The 22,048-nt window shown below is 38.5% G+C and overlaps 1 protein-coding gene across 5 annotated transcripts in view; it reads right to left on the bottom strand.

Annotated features, from left to right (window-relative positions):
- Positions 1 to 1,879: 1,879 nt before the first annotated feature.
- The window catches only part of LOC134349237 (long-chain-fatty-acid--CoA ligase 6-like), a 127,183-nt gene continuing 107,014 nt past the window's right edge, over positions 1,880 to 22,048 (bottom strand). For 4 of the 5 annotated variants that reach the window (XM_063053248.1, XM_063053251.1, XM_063053250.1 and 1 more), the window contains exons 18-21: positions 21,639 to 21,782; positions 10,989 to 11,090; positions 10,634 to 10,705; positions 1,881 to 7,925 (exon numbers count right to left, since the gene is read on the bottom strand). In XM_063053248.1, coding sequence (XP_062909318.1) covers positions 7,785 to 7,925; positions 10,634 to 10,705; positions 10,989 to 11,090; positions 21,639 to 21,782 — 459 coding nt within the window. In that variant the 3' untranslated portion in view covers positions 1,881 to 7,784. Of the gene's footprint in view, positions 7,926 to 10,633; positions 10,706 to 10,988; positions 11,091 to 21,638; positions 21,783 to 22,048 lie in introns of all 5 variants that reach the window. The other variant, XM_063053249.1, reaches the window with a different exon arrangement.

Genomic DNA, 22,048 nt, shown 5'->3' with positions numbered 1-22,048 from the left:
TAAAACGAAAGAGCTGATTGTGGACTTCAGGAAGGGTAAAACAAAGAAACACATACCAATCCTCATAGAGGGATCAGAAGTGGAGAGAGTGAGCAGTTTCAATTTCCTGAGTGTCAAGATCTCTGAGGATCTAACCTAGTCCCAACATATCAATGTAGTTATACAGAAAGCGAGACAGTGACTATACTTCATTAAGAGTTTGAAGAGATTTAGTATGTCAACAAATACAGTCTAAAACTTCTATAAATGTACCATGGAGAGCATTCTGACAGGCTGCATCACTGTCTGGTATGGAGGCTACTGCACAGGGCCGAAAGAAGCTGCAGAGGGTTGTAAGATTGGTCAGCCCCATCTTGGGTACTAACCTACAAAGTACCCAGGACATCTTCAAGGAGCGGTGTCTCAGAAAAGCAGCGTCTATTATTAAGGATCTCCAGCATCCAGGGCATGTCCTTTTCTCACTGTTACCTGAAGCCTGAAGGCACACACTCAGAAATTCAGGAACCACTTCTGCCCCTCTGCTATCCGATTCCTAAATGCACATTGGATCCATGGACACTACCTCACTTTTTTAATATATATTATTTCTGTGTTTTGCACAGTTTTTAATCTATTCAATATATGTATACTGTAATTTATTTATTTATTATTACTGTATTTTATTTTTTTCTTTTATATTATGTATTGCATTGAACTGCTGCTGCTAAATTAACAAATTTCATGACACATGCCGGTGATAATACACCTGATTCTGATTTCGATTCTGATTCTATTGCTTATCAAGACTGGCCCTTGCAAAGGCACTCCAAGGGAGAGCTTTTTGTCCATTCCCAACAGTAAAGAATACTTCCCGATGCTTGCACCAAAGCTACAGAGCTTTGGAGTAACTACACCTGAATCACAGCATACAGTTTTTAAAGAAAGGAGATGCTTGTTTCATAGATGATAAAGCAATAGTATAATGGATTCATTCCTGAGATGAGATTACAAAGAAAATTGTGCAGAAGAAAACTAGTAGTCTTTAGAAGAATGAGATGTAATCACAGTGGAAGATATGAGATACTTAGTGTTTCTCCTGTACTGAAAGTTTAGAGTTTACTCATCACTAATTTACACCTTTACCACGCTCTTTGAACAGCATGGCCACCACCTGCATGATTTGCCCTTCGTTTACACAGTCCCATCCCCGTTATTCTGCAAAATAAAACAGGGGTTAATCTCCATTATATCCAAGTTTTAATGAGAAGTCATTACCTTGAAAGATTAAATCTGTTCCGTTCTCAAAATATTGAATAAATTTTTCCTTGTTTGTTTTTCTCTCAAGGTTTCCACTATCTCTATTATTTCACTTTAAGAACTGAGAAGGCTTGATAGGTGCAAAGAAAACGTTTCCATTGGTGAAAATATCTAGAAATAGAGACCATGATGCCAGGATGAAGTGTCTCCTATTTAAAGGTAGAGGAAGAGGTTTTTTTTTAGAATATTTAATTCCAGAGAGCCATGGATGCTGATTTGTGTGGCAGACTGAGAAGAATTGATATTTTTGTGCTGAAATATGGGGTTAATGTTAAAAAACAGTGTTGTGGTTAAAAGGCAGAGATTCTGTGAATAGCAGACCATTTTCAATGGACTGTAGAATCTCTCCCTTGTAGCTCTTATGGTCTAATATTATGATTAGCTAAATTTTAGAAAATAAGTATATTATAGGAATTGGCTAGAGTCCATTAAATCAATAAAATGCAAAGGCAACAAATCGGTGGACAATATCAGGATCATCTATTGAATTCAAATACAGTACCTAGATCACTCAGCTTAAGTAATGCTTCTCTCCATCTGGAAATTTTAATGTTCTGTAATGCTGGATCTGTACATAATCTCTATACAATATTGCAGATATGTTACTTTGTATATGATATCAACAAACTGTAAGTGAAGAATCTTTTTAAAGTATTCACATGTGCAAAATATAAAAAAATTCTCTCTTTTTTTTCTCTTAACCTAGAAAATACAAAAGCAGATTCTAAGTTGCAAAGAAATTGTCAACATTATTGAATTTCCTCTCACAGTTCTTGAGAAGAGAACTTTGGGAAATTTTTGATTAAAACTGTCGACCAAAATAATACTTCAATATAAACTTTTAAAGGACAAAAATAATTTATACAGTGGAATGTGAATTGAGCAATCCAGAAGAGAAACTATTTGTATTATTTGATTGTACTGTATATTTCCCCTTCTAATGTAAAAAAATTGACAAATGCTAATTTTTCCCCTCAACAAAGATTTAAGATTGTGATATTTTTGCATAACACGAGGACATTAAAATGCATCACAGATAACTGCATACAATTGTTTAATACAAATTGACTTTTCAAATTATTCTTGCATGTCTATTTTTTCCATTAAAATTATGGAAATATACTCCTGTAGGGTGTGTTTCAGTCTTATTAGATTAATAATAATTTTGATAATTTTAATATATTCATATCATAGAGTATTTTCTTATTTTTTAAAGGAATTAATCAACTGAAGTAGTTTTTAATCTGGTAAATTGCTTTATTTGAATTTGAAACTTTTTTATTATAAGACTACATTCCATATACACATTTTGAATATATAATTTTGCTTGCTTTCATGCAAAAATAATGTTTCTATTATTCTGTAGTATGTGTTACAGCATCCTGTAAAATATAATTTGTGCTCATCTCATCTTTTAAAGCTGCAGTATTTGAGAAGTAAAAATAATACTGCTTTATTTACACATATAGAGCAAATGATTAAAAGAACCACGCACCATTGCTTCCCTTGTCAGAACAAATATTGTACTCCGAAACAGGAAGATGTCACATCCATATTAATTACAATGATATCATATGACATACAACACTATTTTCATACCACAACCCTACTAAATATTCAATATGATTCTCTTTAAAAGTACAATGAAGCGCACAGAAATGGTTTCAAATAGCTAGAATTTTTTAGAAATGAGTAGGCCAATTCAACTTTCAGAAAAAGAATTTAACCCTTAAGGTCAAACTTTAAATCCATTTCTTGTTCGCTTGACATTTTGATGATGATCTTAAAGTTTGCATTTTTCCACTCACATAAACAATCCTTGAGTCTGTACCAAAACTTTAATAACTTTAAAATGTCTGTGAGCTCTTTCTTCGGTTTCTCTTTTCTCACGAGAAGATAAAGAATTAGCCTGTTCATCTTTCCCGGATGATTGTAATTAATATTGTTTCCTCTCTGTGGGCTACCAGAACTGTAGGCAGATGTCTAATACTGAAACTAAATGCAACTTCCATTGCTAAATTAAGAATAGTTCTACTGAGGTTCCATAGATGGGTTTGCACATTCCGTAAAATTTACTTAAATACTAACAGTGGCAAAAGCACACTCAAGTACCTTATTCTCACTGCCAAATTGAGAAAATTTCCTTGTTCCAATCAAGTTTTATGTGAATCTTACCAGCTTTCCTCACATCTTCCTTCAGTAATATAGATTGTATTGAAAACTACTGAGTATAGGTTTGAACTTGCAACTCAAATTGATGGCAACATTTTTGTGATATAAACAGATATACATCTATTTATTCTATAACAGTTTCTTACATTAGCATCAGCTTGTTCTGCATTGATGCAATGCATGATTTTGTTGTAAGACAAATCACACAGACCGTGCACACCTCATCTAACTAATACCAATGAAGTTAAAAGCTGCTTCTGTGTGTGGGAATGAACAATTGACAGAAAGTTGTGATGTCATATTGTTGTATTTAATCTTCTCTATACCCTTGGCATAAATCCAGAGTTACATTAGAAAATAAGAAAGCTGGTATTTCAGATTTATGTTACAGTATGGCAATAAAGACTAATTGATGGCAAAAGTCAGCAGCTAACTGAAAACTTCTGTATGCTGAAATGTAGCTTTAAAAATTATTGTGAATGTTTTTAGCCCAGCTAATTACTAGATCAGCCTTTCAAATGTATATTTCAGGTTATTGTTTTATTAATTCTTGACTTTTGTATTATGATACCCTTAATTATTTTTTGATATTTGGAACTCAGAGTGAAGCTCCTCTTACGTATTATTACATTTTTCACAATAAGACTGCAAATTAGACGTAGGATTAGACCACCAGTGATATCCATTTTAGATATGAAATTGTTAATTTAATTATTATTCTCAGATTTGTGATTAGGTCTACATTGTAGTGTAGAAGGTGCATTGTACCAAAAGAAATGAAAATTTATGAATGGGACATTAAATTAATTCACTTCCCTTCTAAACTTAGATGGATGCAAATGTTCCTGAGACAATTTTGAAGAAAGCCCAGGAGAGTCTCAGTGTCCAGGTCATCATTAATCTGAAGCCAAGCACCTGTATCAGATCAACTGGTCATTTTGCTGTTGTGTTAAACTATGTAGTTATAGTGACAACAGTTCTAAATTGATACAGTGTTCATCTATAAAGCATCTTGAGATAGATGAAGCACGAAACGTGCTTTAGAAATAACATTTTGTATATTTTAATCAAGAATAATTTTCCATACTGAAGCTTGAAAATCTGAACCAAGACCTTGATTCCACCTTACATTAAGAGCTTCCGCAGAGATTGATAGTTTTACCTAAAATATTGACTAAGGCAGAACAAACAAGTGTTTTAGACAGCAGCCTGGCAATATTAAGAGACAGTACATTCTAATTGCACTGCCCAAATCAAATGATAAACACAAGAGATGATGGAAATCCAGAGCAATACGCAAAAATACTGGATGTACTTAGCAGGTCAGGCGGCACCTATGGATATGAATAAATGACTGATGTTTCAGGCTGAGACCCTTCTTTCGGACTGGAGTGGAAGAAGGACGATGTCGGAGTAAGAAGGCGAGGGAGGGGGAAGCAGTACAAGCTGAAAGGTAATGGGTGAACCCAGGTGGGTGGGGGAGGGGGAATGAGGTACGGTGGGAGGTGATAGATGGGAAAAGGTAAAGGCTGGCGGAGGAAGGAGACTAATAGGAGGTGAGAGGGAGCGATGGAAGAAAAGGAAGAAGGGATACCGGGGGAGGTATTAAGCAGATGAGGAGAAGTGGTAAGAGAACAAAGTGGGGAATTGAAGGGGTGGGGTGGAATTGCCAGAAGCTGGAGAAATTGATGTTCATGCCATCAGGTTTTAGGCTACCTAGATGGAATATGAGGTATTGCTCCTTCAACCTGGGGGTAGCCTCATCATGGCAAAAACTTTCAGTTCCCTGGCCCTGATCACCTTATTTTCACCTTGGATGTCCAGTCCCTATGCACTTCTATCTCCCATCAAGAAGGCCTTACAGTTGTTCTCGGCTTCTTTCTCAACAAAAGTTCCAACCAGTTCTCCTCTGTTGTGTATTTAAAATTTCAGTAATATTTCAGTAATCTTGTACATATGTTGTTGATTAAGCATTCTTTGTTTGTTTAAATAATTAATTACAGGTTATATATAAAAGTAAGTGGATTGCATACATCATGGCACTACCATGTAATATGTGCGAGTCTCGTTTAATGTAAAACATGAAATTAGATTATCTTTTTGGACTCCCTTGTTATTCTTCCAATTAGTTTTATCTTTTGGAGTTACAAAAAATAATGCCCTCCACAACCACCCTCCTCTGCCTGGTGGAACTGGTGTTTATCCTCAGCAATTTCTCTTTTGGCTTCTCCCACTTTCTCCAAACTCAAGGTGCAGCCATGGGTACCCGCATTGGCCCCAGCTATGTCTGCCTTTTCGTTGGATATGTGGAACAGTCCATGTTCCAATGCTTCACTGGTAATGCTCCCCAATTCGTTCACTGCTGCATTGATGACTGCATTGGTGCTGCTTCATTAACCCATGCTAAGCTTGTCAATTTCATCAACTTTACCACCAACTTCCACCCTGTCCTTAAATTCACTTGGTCCATTTCTGACACCTCTCTCCCCTTTCTCAATCTCTGGAGACAAACAGTCTACCAATGTTTTTTATAAACCTACGGATTCTTACAGATTCCCACAGCTATCTTGATTATACCTCCTCCCACCCTGACTCCTGTAAAAGTACCTTTCCCTTCTCTCAGTTCCTTCACCTCAACCGCATCTGTTCCCAGGATGAGGCTTTGGGGATTTCCCTTCCTCCACCATTGATGCTGACCTCACTTGCATCTCCTCAATTTCTCAGATATCCATGCTCACCCCTTCTTCCAGCTTTCTAAACAGTGATAGAATTCCTCTTGTCCTCACTTACCTCTCCATGAGCTTCTGCATCATCCTCTGCAGCTTCTGACATCTTTATCAAGACCCTACCACCAAACACATCTTTACCTCCCCACCAACCAGGGATTGCTCCTTCTGTGATTCCCTTGCCTATTCATCCTGCCCCACTAATCACCCTCCAGGCAGAAGTATTATACCTGCCTATTTACCTCCTCCCTCACTAGCATTCAGGGCCCCAAATAGTCCTTCTAAGTGAGGCAACACTTCATCCACAAATCTGTTGGGGGTTATCTACTGTATCTGGTGCTCCCGACGTGTCCTCCTCTACATTAGTAAGACTTACTCAACGTAGATTGAAGGACCGCTTTGTCGAGCACCTCTACTCCATCTGCAAAAAACAGTATTTGCTGGCGGCCAACAACTTCAATTCCTATCCCCATTCCCATTCCAACATGTTGGTCATGTCGGAGGATCGACACCTCATATTCTGTCTAGGTAGCCTACAACCTGATGGCATGAACGTAGATTTCTCCTATTTCTGGTAATTTTTCCTCCTCCCCTTCCCTCTTCTACAATTCCCCACTCTGGCCTGTTACCTCTTCTCCTCACCTGCCTATCATCTCCTCCTGGTGCCTCTTCTTCTTCCCTTCCTCCCATCGTCCACTCTCCTTTCCTATAAGATTTCTCCTTCTCCAACCCTTTGCCTTTTCCAACTGTCACCTCCCAGTTTCTTACTTTATCCACTTACCCCACCCAGCTGGATTTACCCATCACTTTCTAGTTTTCTCTCCCTGTACCTTCTAAGTATGGCAACTTCCCTCTTCCTTTCCAGTTCTGAAGGGTCTCAGCCCAAAACTTTGACTGTTTATTCATTCCTAGAGATGCTGCCTGACTTTCTGAGTTTCATCAGCTTTTTGTGTGCATCAGATCAAATAATGAAACTTCCCTTTACCACATTGATTCTTTAAATTTCACTATATTTCTTAAGCTGAAATTTTGTGAATATTTATGATACATATTCAATTAATGATAAATTATATTTAATTTAGTTCAGTACAAAAATGCAGTTGTAGTTCTGAATATGCTCAGGTGTGGCACAAATCATATACTTCAAGTATTGATGAATTCATACAGCAAAAGTTTCTTAGATAACAGACCAATTCATATACCTGTACATTTTTTGATTTACAAATGTTAAAGGGAGACATTTCGAGTTGCTTAACCCTCAGCATAGAAGCTTCTTATGTCCCATTTTTACAAAATATGTACATTAGAATTATAAGCTAGTAATTATACCATCATATAAACAAAGTAAATTTCATTGCTGAACATACAAAATTTATCTCAATTACAGTGCAGCTTTAAAAAAAGGTCAATTTTTTATTTTACATAGAAGATCTTGAAGTTAAGCAAGAAATAACCTTCCAGTTGACTGAAGAAATGACTGTTTCTCAATATAGTGAAAGAATATTTCAGATGTCCCTAATGAGTTCTTGACATGAGATAAACAGCAAACACAAGATTTTCTCCCCCCAATATGATATCTGTCAAATATTTTCACATAGATGTATTAGCATAAAGCTCTTCAATTTGTTTCTGGAAGTAATTTCTCATTTCCACTCGCTTGGACTTTAATGTTGGGGTCAGGAGGCCATTTTGAACTGAGAACATTTCACAGTGGAGATAGATGTTCTTTACCTACGAGCCAAGAAATTACAATGATCAATATTGCATAATCTATGCATGTTCCTTTATCCCCCTTTGGCCTCTCAGGTCTGTCCTTTTTACATTGAATGGCTTACAGACAGAATTTGTTTGGATCTTCACCTAGGTTACTACCAGTCCATCTACGACTGTAAAGCTGACCAGGATCTATATTTGCTTGAGTTTATCTTCTCTGAAAAGTCTGACCCGAGGATTTGAAATTCTTCTTGTGTGTTAACTAATGTGAAAAAGCAGTGCTGTACAGTTTACCCATGTAAGATTAAGGTGGCAAGCAAAGGCTGGTGTTGGTTTGGAAGTGACTGAACAGGTTTAGGAAGAGATTCAGGGTGAGAACTGGGTGGCTGTTAGTGAGGGAGAGATGATGAGAGAGAAAATCAAGAACATCTTTCCTCAAGAACTTGTTGCTGGAATGGTGTCTTTTTGAGTCAATTTTGCAGTGCTCATGAAAGAAATCATAAGACCAGAAGACCATAAGATATAGGAGCAGAATTAGGCCATTTGGCCTATCGAGCTGGCTCCGCCATTCAATCATGGCTGATCCTATCTTTTTCCCTCCTCAAACCCAGTTCCCAGCCTTCTCCCCATAACCTTTGTTGCCATATCCAATCAAGAACCTTAAATACACCCAATGACCTGGCCTCCACAGCTGCATGTCGCAACAAATTCCAAAAATTCACCACCCTTTGGCTGAAGAAATTTCTATGCACCTCTGTTTTGAAAGGGCGCTCCTCTATCCTGAGGCTGTTCCCCCTTGTGCTAGATTCTCCCACCATGGGAAACAGCCTTTCCATATCTACTCTTGTCTAGGCCTTTCAACATTTGAAAGGTTTCAATGAGACCCCGCCCCCCGACATCCTTCTGAACTCTGGCGAGTACAGACCCAGAGCCATCAAACGTTCCTTGTATGATAACTCTTTCATTCCTGGAATCATCCTTGTGAACCTCCTCTGGTCCCTCTCCAATGCCAGCACATCTAAGATGAGGGCCCAAAACTGTTCAGAATACTCAAGGTGAGGCCTCACCAGTGTCTTATAAAGCCTCAGCATCACATCCTTGCTCTTGTATTCTAGACCTCTTGAAATTAATGCTAACATGGCAACTACAAAGTCCCTTTGCATCTCAGATTTTTGGATTTTTTTCCCCCATTTGGAAAATAGTCCACACATTTATTTCTACTACCAAAGTGCATGACCATGCATTTTCCAACATCGTTTTTCATTTGCCACTTTCTTGCCCATTCTCCTAATCTGCCTAAGTCCTTCTGCATCCTACCTGTTTCCTCAACGCTACCTGCCCCTCCACCAATCCTTTGTATCATCTACAAACTTGGCAACAAAGCCGTCTATTCCATCATCTGAATCATTTATAAACAGCATAAAAAGAAACAGTCCCAACACCGACCGCTACGGAACATCACTAGTCACTGGCAGCCAACCAGAAAAGGATCCTTTTATTCCCACACGCTGCCTCCTACCAATCAGCCAATACTCTAACCATGTTAGTAACTTTCCTGTAATACTGTGGGCTCTTAACCTGGTAAGCAGCCTCATGTGTGGCACCTTGTCAAAGGCCTTCTGAAAGTCTAAGTAAACAACATCCACTGCATCCTCTTTATCCATCCTACTTGTTAGGAAAATGTAGGGCTGGGGAACATTATGGGGTTACCAAGGAGAATCAGGATAAATCAATATATGAAGTGAAGTGAGGACAGGCTAGATGTCAAAGAATGCCGTTGGTTAGGAGAGGTCTGTTAAAGTGTGCAGTAAATTACAAACCATCAAAGTTATCCAAGGTGATTATAAATGCTTCTGAATTCTGCTTATGGATGTTTGCATAAAATCTCACAGAATCTGGAAAAGCCACTCTCTGCCTGCAGATGGCCATTCAGACAAGAACTGCAGATTGTTACTGTCTGCTGCCAAGTCTGGTTAACGTTTGCATTTGTGTATCAACTGTATAAAGAACCCATAATAAATCATCTAATGTGCTAAATCTGTACCTCATGTTACAGTTTAACTTTCGTAGTAATTGTTTGACTTATCATGTGGTACCTAGGCAACAGTTGTTCAACAGATGAACACTTTTGATTAATTTTATACTTTAAGATAAAATTATTTTAGTATTTATTCTGGTTCAAGGGAGCTGTGACAAAACAAAGACATCTTGCCACAGATGTTTCATTCTGCAATATAAAAAAGGTAAATGTTAAGTCCGGACAATTAGAATTATTTGGAACTTTAATCTTTGAACTTCCTTATCTTGTCTAAAGGATTGAATAAATATTCACAATATTGTCATATAACATGCATGATGGCATCACCAATGCAAAATGCATTTAGTATGGGTCTAATTTTTTCAAAGAACTGGTAAAATTATAAATGCAAACACGGTAACACTATTCCTAATGACTTCTATTATGCATCTCAGTGTGGTAATTTTAGGCATTTATTTTAGATGTCGGTAAAGGCGTAATGAACCTTGATTTTAAAGAATTAAAACTCTGTATTTGGTGTTATTTATCCTTTTTAATGTTATTGTAAAGTAAAATAATTAACATGAATTGTTTAAATTCCACTAAAACATATTAATGTTATGTAAATTCAAATTTATCCTGATAAACGTTACATTTCTAGAAGGAAATTTTCTATCTTGAAAATAAAAAAACAGTTTATACTTCTTACCTGTTCAAACGAATAAAGGCCGGCCTGCTGCCCCAGCTTTACCATGTCCTCCATTATAGCTTTTTTAAAACCCTGGATTTAATCAAAGCATTTTGTTAGGTGTGTCGGCAGTTCTCTTTCATAACTGACATTTAAAGCAGACAGCGACAGAAAATGTGATCGATGTGGAAATGCACAGTGAATCATGTAGTACCTTTTGCTACCAAAAGAGGTCATCTTATCAACATATTGTACAGTAAAAACTGTCTTGTGTAAATCTATAATGATATCATGATTTTAAAAAATCTGGATTTGCAATATCCTGGTTAAATACATAATATAGTCAAGATACACATTATAGAAGCATTAAAAATACCTTGGATTTACACAGTTCTCCATATGATCCTTCAAATCCCTTTTTCCTTGCCCAGGCTTCTGTGGCTTCTGGGTCTGGTACAACGATACCTACCAAGAAGGACTGTACCAAAGCAGTGTAAGGATGTTTATACATTATTAGGCAATGAAATACATTTGAATCTTAAATATTAAAATTCATAGATTCAATAGCTTTAAATGAGATGAAAAATTCTAATGAAATGTGAACTGATTTAGATTATGGTACAAAAGGAAGAATACAAATAGCATCTGAGGTCTTTGATAACTCACCATGTGATTCAGTCTTGATGTTGCTTCATGCAAATGTTTTGCACAATTTTGTTCCATTACATTTTTAATGTAATATAACTTGAAGGTGAATTTCCATTTACAGTCTGTTTGCAAATGTTCCATCTTCAAAATCTTAGTTGAACTCTTCTGGTTGAAAAGGCTTCAATTCTGCACCACCTTCCAATAAAATTATGGCTGCTCTTCTATTTTAGCTTCAACTTCTCACATTACCCCTAATATTTTTGTTATTTTTAGTACTCAAAGGATTGTAGGTTACTATTTCATGACTAAGATCTAGAAACTTCTGGGTTTACAAATGTTAAGAATTCATAACTCAATGCATAAAGAATTAAAAACACAAGAAATTCTGCACATGCAGAAAATCCAGAGTAACGCAAAATATGGAGGAACTCAGCAGGTCAGATAGCATCTATAGAGAGGAGTAAAGAATTGATATTTTGGCCTGAGACCCTTCATCAGGGCTCAACAAGAATTGAACAAAGAATTGTCACATTATTTCATTTCTTACCCTTTGAATTTTAATTTCAAACTGCTCAGCCAGTGGAAACATTTTCCCAGCAGTTACTCTGTACACAGATATTTTATATGTTTCAATGAAATCACTTTCCATTCTTTCAAAGTCTAGGGATCATGGACTTCAATTGGTTACTCATTCCCATCATGCAAGCTATCAGTCAGGTGATCTTTTTGCCCATTCTTTAACAGACCTTTTCATCATTCAAGAGATGGAGGTCCAGAAAATGGACCATTGAATACCTGTATTCTCTATTAACAATCTTGTTTCTATACAGATTGTTCTCAAGTAGTAACAAATCAATAATTAAGGGAATTAAGGGAATTGTGAGTGTTTGTTGACAGCATAATTTACCCGAGATCAATCTTTCCTGGAAGATCAGTAACACTTTGGTTTTTAATGCAAAGATCATCTCATTGATATGAAAATCGATCACTGCTTTACAAAGTAACCTTTAACATTACCTGCCAAACAGCTCCCTCTGGATCTCCTCTCCCTTCCTTTTCTTCCATGGCCTTCTACCCTCTCCGATCAGATTCCTCCTTCTTCAGCCCTTTATCTCTTTCACCAATCAACTTCCCAGCTCTTCGCTTTACCTTTCCCCCTCTGCTGGTGTCACCAATCACCTACTATCCGTACTTCTTCCTCCTCTCCCCCCGCCTTCTTGCTTTGACTTCTCATCTTTTTTTCTAGTCCTGATGAAGGGTCTCGGCCCAAAATATTGACTATTTACTTTTCTCCGTAAACGCTGCCTGGCCTACTGAGTTCCTCCAGCATTTTGTGTGTGTTGCAAAATAACTTAGATTTGGATAATTGAAACAGAATAAATTTAGCAAATTTGTTCTAAAAATACAAATTACAGTATAAAGTGTCATTACACTGCAGATTGTATCACTTCCTGACACCTCAGACTGGAGTCTTTGTTGACACATTTCTTAGCTGAAGATATTAGTTTCTGCCTCCTTCCTGTACATAACAACAAATGACGCAGAAAGCAATGCTACCAAAACATCTAATCGAACCACTACCAACAGTTCATTACAAACCATTTCATTTTCAGAGACTTAACTGTCTATTAATAGGCCTTTCTGTTGCAGAGCCATTAATGGGACCGACAAGTCCCTGCATTAATGGGACAGCAAGCTGATTGCTGATAGGCATCACTGTCCAAAAGATAAGCATTTTGGATACAAAATTCAAATAGCTTAGGCTTTCAGTAGTAACTGGAGAAACATTATACAGTATATTACCAGAAACATTATACAGAATATTACAATCAACCTGATGGAGAAAAGCTCAGAACCAACAGGTTTTCAAAAGGAATCAATTTTCCTTCACTATTTAAACCACAAAACAAGCACATTTGCACAGGAGAAATATGTGGCTACTATCAGTTCTTTATAGGCTTGTCAATGCTCTGAGGTAAACTGTTTGTTGTACACCCCAGATTAAAGAGCTGTTATGGGATATTTACTGATTTGTTGGGAATCAAATTAGGACATTGGAATTATGTAAGATCATAGACCGGAAGAGAAAGGAGCAGAATTAGACCATTCAGCTCATTGAGGTGGGTCAGCTCCACCATTTCATTATTTCATTATATTTTCCTTCTTAACTGCATTTTATCAAAAAAAAAGTTGATCCAAGGATAACTGTTCAGGAAATAACTTGGTTACAATCCCTCCAGCCTCTGGACTTGAAGAGGTGGAGGAATCATAATCAGGTTTATTATCTCTGTCTTATAGGAAACAAAGATATAAAATTACCATAAATTACAATAGAAATAAAATGGAGTTAGTATCCAAAGACAAGAATAGTTAGTCTGACAAAAGTAAAGAAGGAGGGTGCATTATATATTCGGGAGGTTGAAGAGGTGACAGATAGGACATAGAGACAGGTAGTTACATCCGAGGTGCAGGACACAGGAAACACCCAAGGTGCAGGTCAGGAAGGGGAAAGGGGTTAAGGAGCCAGGGCAGAGCACCCCTGTGGCCATCCCCCTCAACAACATGTAACTGATGAATATTATTTGTTATTGTTAAAGTGCACTTATGTATTCACCCTGGTAATGCTAAAATAGCTGCCTGTGCCTTTAAGAGAAAAGGGTGACGTTGTTATCCATGTGCCAAGTAGAAATAGAAACTTGGTTACAAACCATAGTTCTAGAAAGAATATCAAGTATTGGTCGTATTGTGAGGATAGGTGAATAATATTTGAAAATATCTATGTAAATTGTTTTTTAAATCCAGAATATTGGTAATTTGACATGTTTTACGTGTGGATGCTTTAGATTTTCGAAAGTAAGATATCGGCGCTGGATAGTATAGTTGTGCATAGTCCCTTAGCAGCCTAGTAGGTCGGCCTTTCTAGTGATTTTAACTAAAAGGCAATAAGTTTTTGTAAAGGTTTACTTTTGTCTTCCTTTATTGTTTTCATGCCCAAATGTGAATGTGTTAATCTCTGTTCATGTAGCGTGAGTGAGAACTCATTTCAGGGTCTCGCCTATACATGTTTGGAAGTTAAGCGTGTGTGTGCCAAGGTGAGTATACCTTGATGAGATGTACTTATTCGTATCTTTTATGTTGTGTATGAGGTACAGGGTTGGTGGGATTCTAATGTTGTTTGTATTTTTTTGGGATTGCTACTACCATATTGGTTTTGTATATTGTATTTGTTTTATTTTAATTCTGCATAAGTAGTGAGTCAACATACATGTGTATGGACCGAAATTAAGCAGAGATTGTAACAGCAGGAGCTGTGTTTTTTAAAATTCATTTTGTTGTTTTTATTTTGATACTCTCTTTCTGTATTAAAACATCTAAAACAGATAAAGGAATTAAAGATCCGAAAAATGATTTGTTGTCCTAAGTGTACAATATATTTTTCCCAGGCTGCAAGATTTAGTACCCGGAGTGGGGTAGTTCCAGTTCAGAGGGTTTTTCATTTTTGTATGCAGTACAAGATATAGCACATAACTCGATAGTGGTGAAGAACTGGTCAGCCCTTCCCGAGGGTTGGAAGAAGAACCTGCCTGGTGTTGCGTGGAGACCACGGGAGAGCCTTGAGATTGGGCTTGGTCATACCGGACTGACACCAAGACGTAGAACTGTGACCGTGAAGTCACCGTGATTTTCGCAGGAGATGTCAGCAACCCCTTTCCAGGCTTGTTGTAGAGACTTTAAAGACTTGAGTTTTCATAACGTTACATACAGAGGATGAATAAACTGAACGTGATTTGAATGAACAAATTAGAGAGTTGTGTAGTAGGCATGAGAAAGCCATGGCACCTATAGATGACTTAAGTCCTATGTATGCATTCCAAGGGAAAGACACATTGCTCCATTTTCAGGGGATGTTGAGAAAGATGGGAGGTCTGTCGATGACCTTATTGAAAAAGTCGAAAGGGTGCTTTGTGCAAGAAACAATTCTGACCAGGATCAGGGTTCCTGATTATGTCACTGCTCAGGGGTGCAGCTCTAGAAGAAGCACGTATGCACAGTGATCCTGAGGAAGACCAGGCTGATGACTTGTTCACCTGTCTCAGGGAAGCTTTTAGTGACAACCGTAGTACACCCCAGCTGATGCATAGCTTCTGTAGTTGCAAACAGCGTGAGGGTGAAGACATAAGACAGTTTTCACATGCCCTAGCCCAAGCTCTTAATTTGCTACTGAAGTGTTCCACTGATGCTGTGGCCAATGAGAGGGTGGTTCTAAGAGATCAATTTATAGAGGGCACCAGAGGTCCTTCACTTAGAATCAGAATCAGGTTTATTATCAGCAGCATGTGCCATGAAATTTGTTAACTTAGCAGCAGCAGTTCAATGCATTACATAATCTAGCAGAGCTCCACAGATCTGTGCACAACAACCCTGAGTCCTCAATGATAGAAGAGCGAGAGGAAGCTCATCTGTGGTTTTGAGAAGAGTCCTCAGGAAATGCAAAGACTGTAAAGGACACAGTGTAGCAGTAGCCAGGCACAGTGCTCAACTCTTAAAGTTCAAGTTTCTAAGTCTGTCACTCTAGACGATGTCCTTAAAGTAGTCGTAGAGCAGGGCAAAATCATTAGTGAGTTGACTCAGGCAGCAGAAGATCTTGCTGTATGGAGAGGCGTTGCACATGCTACCAGAAGTTACAGCTGTCATTGAGCTTAATATATCAGGTGAAAGTTGGACACAGGTAGTCAAATGAGCACTGTGACTGAGCAGTTCTTTTGAGAACACTTAAATGGAGCAGGTGTCCACTGCAGGCTGGTTTAGATCGACAGCTGTTAATGGTCTTTGATATTCCTTACCTTTGGCATCTAGAGCTTGAGGTCCAACTGATGGACATGATGATGCCCAATTGTGGCTTTCTAGTCATCAGAGATCCTGTTAGCACTGAACAACCAGTCCCATGCATTGTAGGCATGAACATTATAAGCCAATGTAGACAGCATGTCTGTGCGGAATTTGACATGACCCTAGAAGGAAAGTTGGACTCTGATTGGAGAGAAGTTTTTCAGAAAGTGCAAATGCGCTTTCTAATGAAAAGAAAGCTGTAGTTCGAGTATCAGGAAAAGATACTGAGCACATAACTGCTGAATCTGTGGCTAGGACGGCCACTAGAGATGCTGGTAGTGACCATAAAATGTTACTTAAGACACTTAACACCCCTCTACCGGGAAGCCTTGTAGTTGTCCCCATGCATGTTGACTCTCGTAGTCGTACAGTACCAGTACAGATTTTAAGCCTCTCTCGAGAGGATGTATGGCTCTCACCTAGGACCTGGCTGGATATCCTATCAAAGGTAGAGTGCATTGATAGTGGTCAGCAATGTGCTGTTATATTTCAGCAGATCACAGCTGGCATTGAACAAGTGACAGTTGGTGTAAAGGAGGACAGTAGTAACCACAAGTTAAAGTCAATTCTAGACAAACTCGACATTGGGGGTAGTGAAGAACAATAATCTCAGCTGAGAGCTTTACTGGCTAAGTACCTGGATATCTTTGCAGCTGAAGATGAAGACCTTGGGTACACTGATAAGATCAAGTATGAAATTCAGTTAATTGATGACGAATCCATTTCACAGCCGTACTGTAACGTTCCACCCAATCAGCACAGTGAAGTGAAAGAGCACATCTCAAAGTTGTTGAAGAAAGGTGTGATTCAGGAGAGCAATGGTGCATATGCCTCACCTGTAGTGTTGGTACGGAAGGCTGATGGTAGGTTAAGACTGTATGTAGATTATCGGAGACTGAAACTTAAGACTAAAAAGGACGCATTCCCGCTCCCGTATATTGATGAGAGCTTTGATGCCCTGTGGGAGCGCAATTATTATTGACAATAGACCTCGTGAGTGGTTACCACCAATTGGCGATAGAGGAGCGTGATAGGTATACGATTGCTTTATTGACCCCGTTTGGTCCATTTGAGTATCTTTGCATACTGTTTGGGGTCTGCAATGTGCCAGTGACTTTTCAAAGGTTCATGTAGGCAACCATGAATGATTTAGTCTTCCAAATTATGCTTGTGTACCTGGATGATATTCTGTTGTATTCACAGACTTTATAGGAACACTTGGAGAGGCTTGATACTGTGGTTCAGCGCCTCGAGGAGACTGGTCTGAAGGTGAAATTGGAAAAATGTCATTTTTGCCAAGGGGATAGCCTCAGATCCCAAGGAGGTCTCGGCTGATCAGCAGTGACCAGTTCCATTGACAGTCACTGACTTGAGATCATTTCTTGGCTTTTGTAATTATTATAGGCAGTTCATTCAGGGATTCTGAATGTCAAAAGGTTGAGCATGGTGTAACTAGTGTCCTGAGCTGCGTTTATTTCAATGTAAGAAGTATCGTAGGAAAGGCAGATAATAGTGCTGAAGATGAGGTAGCTGGTTTACAAACAAAGGCAATATGTAGTGAGGCGAGGCTATTGATAGGGCAAAATTGCAGTCAGCAGGATAAGTTGCAATGCAAAAGGCGGACAAAATCGAAATGGATGAGTACAAAACTGAAGGTGTTGTATTGGAATGCGTACAGTACTCTGAATAAGGTAGTTGAACTTGCAGCACAGTTGTAGATTGGCAGGTATGATGTTGTAGGCATCACTGAATCATGGCTGAAAGCAGATTATAACTGGGAGCTCAATGTCCAAGGATACACATTGTATCAAAACAACAGACAGGAAGGCAGGGGGGCTGGCGTTGCTCTGTTGATAAAAAGTGAAATCAAATCATTAGAAAGGGGTAACATAGAGTCAGAAGGTGTTTAATCGTGGTGGATAGAGCCAAGGAACTGCAAGGGTAAAAAGTCCCTATTGTGAGTTGTATACAGGTCACCAAACAGTAGTAAGGATATGGTCTACAAATTACAACTGGAGATAGAAAATGTATGCCAAAAGGGCAATGTTACAATAGTCATGGGGGACTTCAATATGCAGGTAGATTGGGAAAATCAGGTTGGTGCTGGATTACAGGAGGGGGAATTTCTGGAGTACCTACAAGATGGCTTTTTAGAGCAGCTCGTGGTTGAGCCCACCTGGGGATCAGCTATTTTGGACTGGGTGTTGCACAATGAATCAGAATTGATTAGAGAGATTAAGGTAAAAGAAACTTCGGAGGAAAGTGATCATAATATGATCAAATTCACCCTGAAATTTGAGAAGGAGGAGCCAAAGTCAGATGTATCAGTATTATAGTGGAGTATGAGAGAGGATCTGGCCAAGATTGATCAGAAAAGAACATTGGCAGGGATGATGGCAGAGCAGCAATGGCTGGATTTTCTGGAAGCAATTCAGAAGGGATAGGATATAAACATCTCAAAGAGGAAGAAGTATTCTAAAGACAGATGACACAATCATGGTTAATAAGAAAAATCAAAGCCAACATGAGAACAAAAGAGAGAAAACATAATAGAGCAAAAATTAGTGGGAGGTTAGAAGATTGGGAAGCTTTTAAAAACCAACAGAGGGCAACTTAAAAAGTCATTTAGAAGGTAAAGGTGAACTACAAAAGTAAGCTAGCCAATAATATTAAAGAGGATACCAGAAGTTTCTTCAGATACATAAAGTGTAAAAGAGAGGTGAGAATGGATAGCGGACTGCTGGAAAATGATGCTGGAGCGGTAGTAATGGGGGACAAGGAAATGGCAGATGAACTGAATATGTATTTTGTTTGCATCAGTCTTCTCTATGGAAGACTGTTGAAGTCAATTATTAAGGATGAGGTCTTGGAGACATATGATAATCTAGGCCATATTCAGCATGGTTTCCTCAAGGGAAAATCTTGCTTGACAAATTTATTGGAATTCTTTTAAGAAGTAATGAGCAGGATAGACAAAGGAGAATCAGTTGACGCTGTGTACTTGGATTTTCAGAAGGCCTTTGACAAGGTGTCACATGAGGGTCTTTTACAAGCTACGAGCATAGATAAAGAAGTAGCTGATTGGCAGGAGGCAAACACTGGGAATAAAGGGAATCTTTTCTGACTGGCTGCCGGTGACTAGTGGTGTTCCACAGGGGTTTGTGTTGGGACCGATTCTTTTTGGGTTATATGTCAATGAAATGGATGATGGAATTGATGGCTTTGTTGCAAAGTTTGTAGAAAATATGAAGATAGGTGGAGGGGCAGGTAGTTTTGAGGAAGTAGAGAGGCTGCAGTAGAATTTAGACAGATTAGGCGAATGGGCAAAGAAATGGCAGATGGAAAACAGTATTGGGAAGTGTATGATCATGTACTTTGGTAGAAGAAGTGAAAGGGTTGACTATTTTAAATGGAGAAAAAATACAAAAAAATGTGATGCAAGGAGACTTGGGAGTCCTTGTGCAGATTCCCTAACGGTTAATTTGCAGGTCGAGTCCATGGTGCGGAAAGCAAATGCAATGTTACCACTCATTTCAAGAGGACTAGAATATAAAAGCAAGGATGTAATGCTGAGACTTTATAAAGCACTGGTGAGGCCTCACTTGGAGTATTGTGAGCAGTTTTGGGTCCCTTATCTTAGAAAGGATGTGTTGAAACTGGAGAGGGTCCAAAGGAGGTTCACAAAAATGATTCCAGGAATGAATGTCTTGTCACATGAAGAGCGTCTGATGGCTCTGGGCCTGTATTCACAGGAATTCCAAAGAATGATGGGTGACCTCATTGAAACCTATCAAATGGCAAAAGGCTTTGATAGAGTGGCTATGGATAGGATATTTCCTATCATACGAGAGTCTAAGATCAGAGGACACAGCCTCAGAATAGAGAGGTGTCCTTTCAGAATGGAAATGAGGAGGCATTTCTTTAACCAGAGTGGTGAATCTGTGGAATTCTTTGCCATGAACAGCTGTGGGGCCAAGTCTTTATGTATAATTAAGGCAATGGTTGATAGGTTTTTGATTGGTCAGGGCAGGAAGGGATATGGGGAGAAGGCAGGAGATTGGGGCTGAGAGGAAAATTGGATCAGCCATGATGAAATGGCGGAGTAGTCTTCATGGGCCATATAGCCTAATTCTGCTCCTATATCTTATGGTCTTATAAAGATTCAACTGGAATAGTATAAATATAATGCAACAGGACTGTTTTGATCATTGCTGCAGGGCACCAAAATTCCTTTAGGACTGAGATCTGAGGCTTTTAGTGTATGTTATTGGGGGTTCCTTTTTCACATTTTTAAATTTCCTTAGCAGGCCTATGTACAGTGTGTCTGCCGTATGCTCAGTAGTTCACTGAAGCCAAGCAGGGGTGTGCTTCAGTGGGTTGGGGTGGTAGGGGTCTTGTAATGAGCATAATTGGAGAGAGGAATTGGAAACATAATCCGGGACTGTGGAATTGAAGAGGGTAGTATCATTGTTGGAGAAGGGCGATTGGGGATTTGAGGTACAAGCATCTGTATGGAGGGTGATGGGAGGAATTGAAGGGGAGAATCACAGGTTAATTTATGGGGCAGATTTAAACAGCAGGTCTTGTGGGGAGGACCAGATAAGTGGAAAAAAATTTAAAAAGTATTCATTTACTGGAAATCTGAAACAAAAACAGATTATGCTTGAAAAACTCACCACATTAGGCAGTATCTTTGGAATTAAAAATAGTCAATATGTCAGATTAAAAGATAGTTCATCAGAATTTGAATTCTCAAGTCTCCAACGCTGAAAACCGGGGCACCACGGTTGTGGAGAGGTTTTCACAGCTGGATGCTGTTACAGCTCAGGACATTCTGTGGTTTGGAGTTCAGTTCTGAAGGGTGTTTGTACCTTCTTCCTGTGAACACATGGGTTTCCTCCAGGTGCTGCAGTTTCCTCCCACAGTGCAATGACGTACTGGTGAGTAAGTTAATTAGCCATTGTAAGTTGTCCTGTGAATGAGGTAGGTCAAAAATGTGGGTTGCTGTACGGTGCAGTGGGTGGGTCGGATAGGCCTGTTCCTCACTGTATCTCTAAATAAAATAAATACATTTCTGCTTCATCCTTTTCACAGCTGTACAATTCGGGGTTTATGAACGTCTCCTACCACTGCTTATTGTCTTTTTGTAGCACCATAATCTGATGTGCAACTGCTAGAACTTGAGCTTGGTATAGCACATTGGTCTCTCAGTTACTTTTTCTATATTCCCTTACCAGTAAGATGTTGTCTTCATTAATTATTTCTTGGGGTAAAATAGTCCACTATCATAAGTTGATATTTTAATGATTTCCTGATGCATTCCAACTGATAATTTATGTACAACACAAAAACATGAGAGAGACTGAGGCAAAGAGAAATGCTAATAATGCAACAAAAATATTTTTCAAGGAATCGGATTAACAGATAATATACTAAGAAATGTTAAGATAGAATTGTTATGCATTGTAATTTAAAAATCTATATTTACCTGTAAACTATCTCCATGAACATACACTTGGGCCACAGGCTCACTCTGTACATATATATTCTCAATTTTTTCAGGCGCGATGTACTCTCCTTGAGCAAGTTTAACTATATGTTTCTTTCTGTCAATGATTTTTAAAGTGCCATTCTGTATTAAAAAACAAAATCAAAGCAATGACTCCACAAAATTTCGGCCATTAACTACAATGTAAATCATATTATTACTCTTGAAAAATGAATAATGAAGTAAAATTATAGGTGTCTATTTCTGAGCATGGAGCTTTCCAAAAATAAGAATGAATTTCAATAAAGAAATGTATAAAATTTTGCGGGATATGTGGAAGAGTCCTTGATTCAAATCCTACTGACTCCTCTCTTTGTCATCTCACGGGTAGCATCATCACTTTTCCTTCC

Source organism: Mobula hypostoma, chromosome 7 (assembly GCF_963921235.1).
Source record: "Mobula hypostoma chromosome 7, sMobHyp1.1, whole genome shotgun sequence".
Taxonomy (NCBI): Eukaryota; Metazoa; Chordata; class Chondrichthyes; order Myliobatiformes; family Myliobatidae; genus Mobula; species Mobula hypostoma.
The sequence above is the reverse complement of the archived record's forward strand: the minus strand, read 5'-3'. Positions and strand labels throughout refer to the sequence as shown.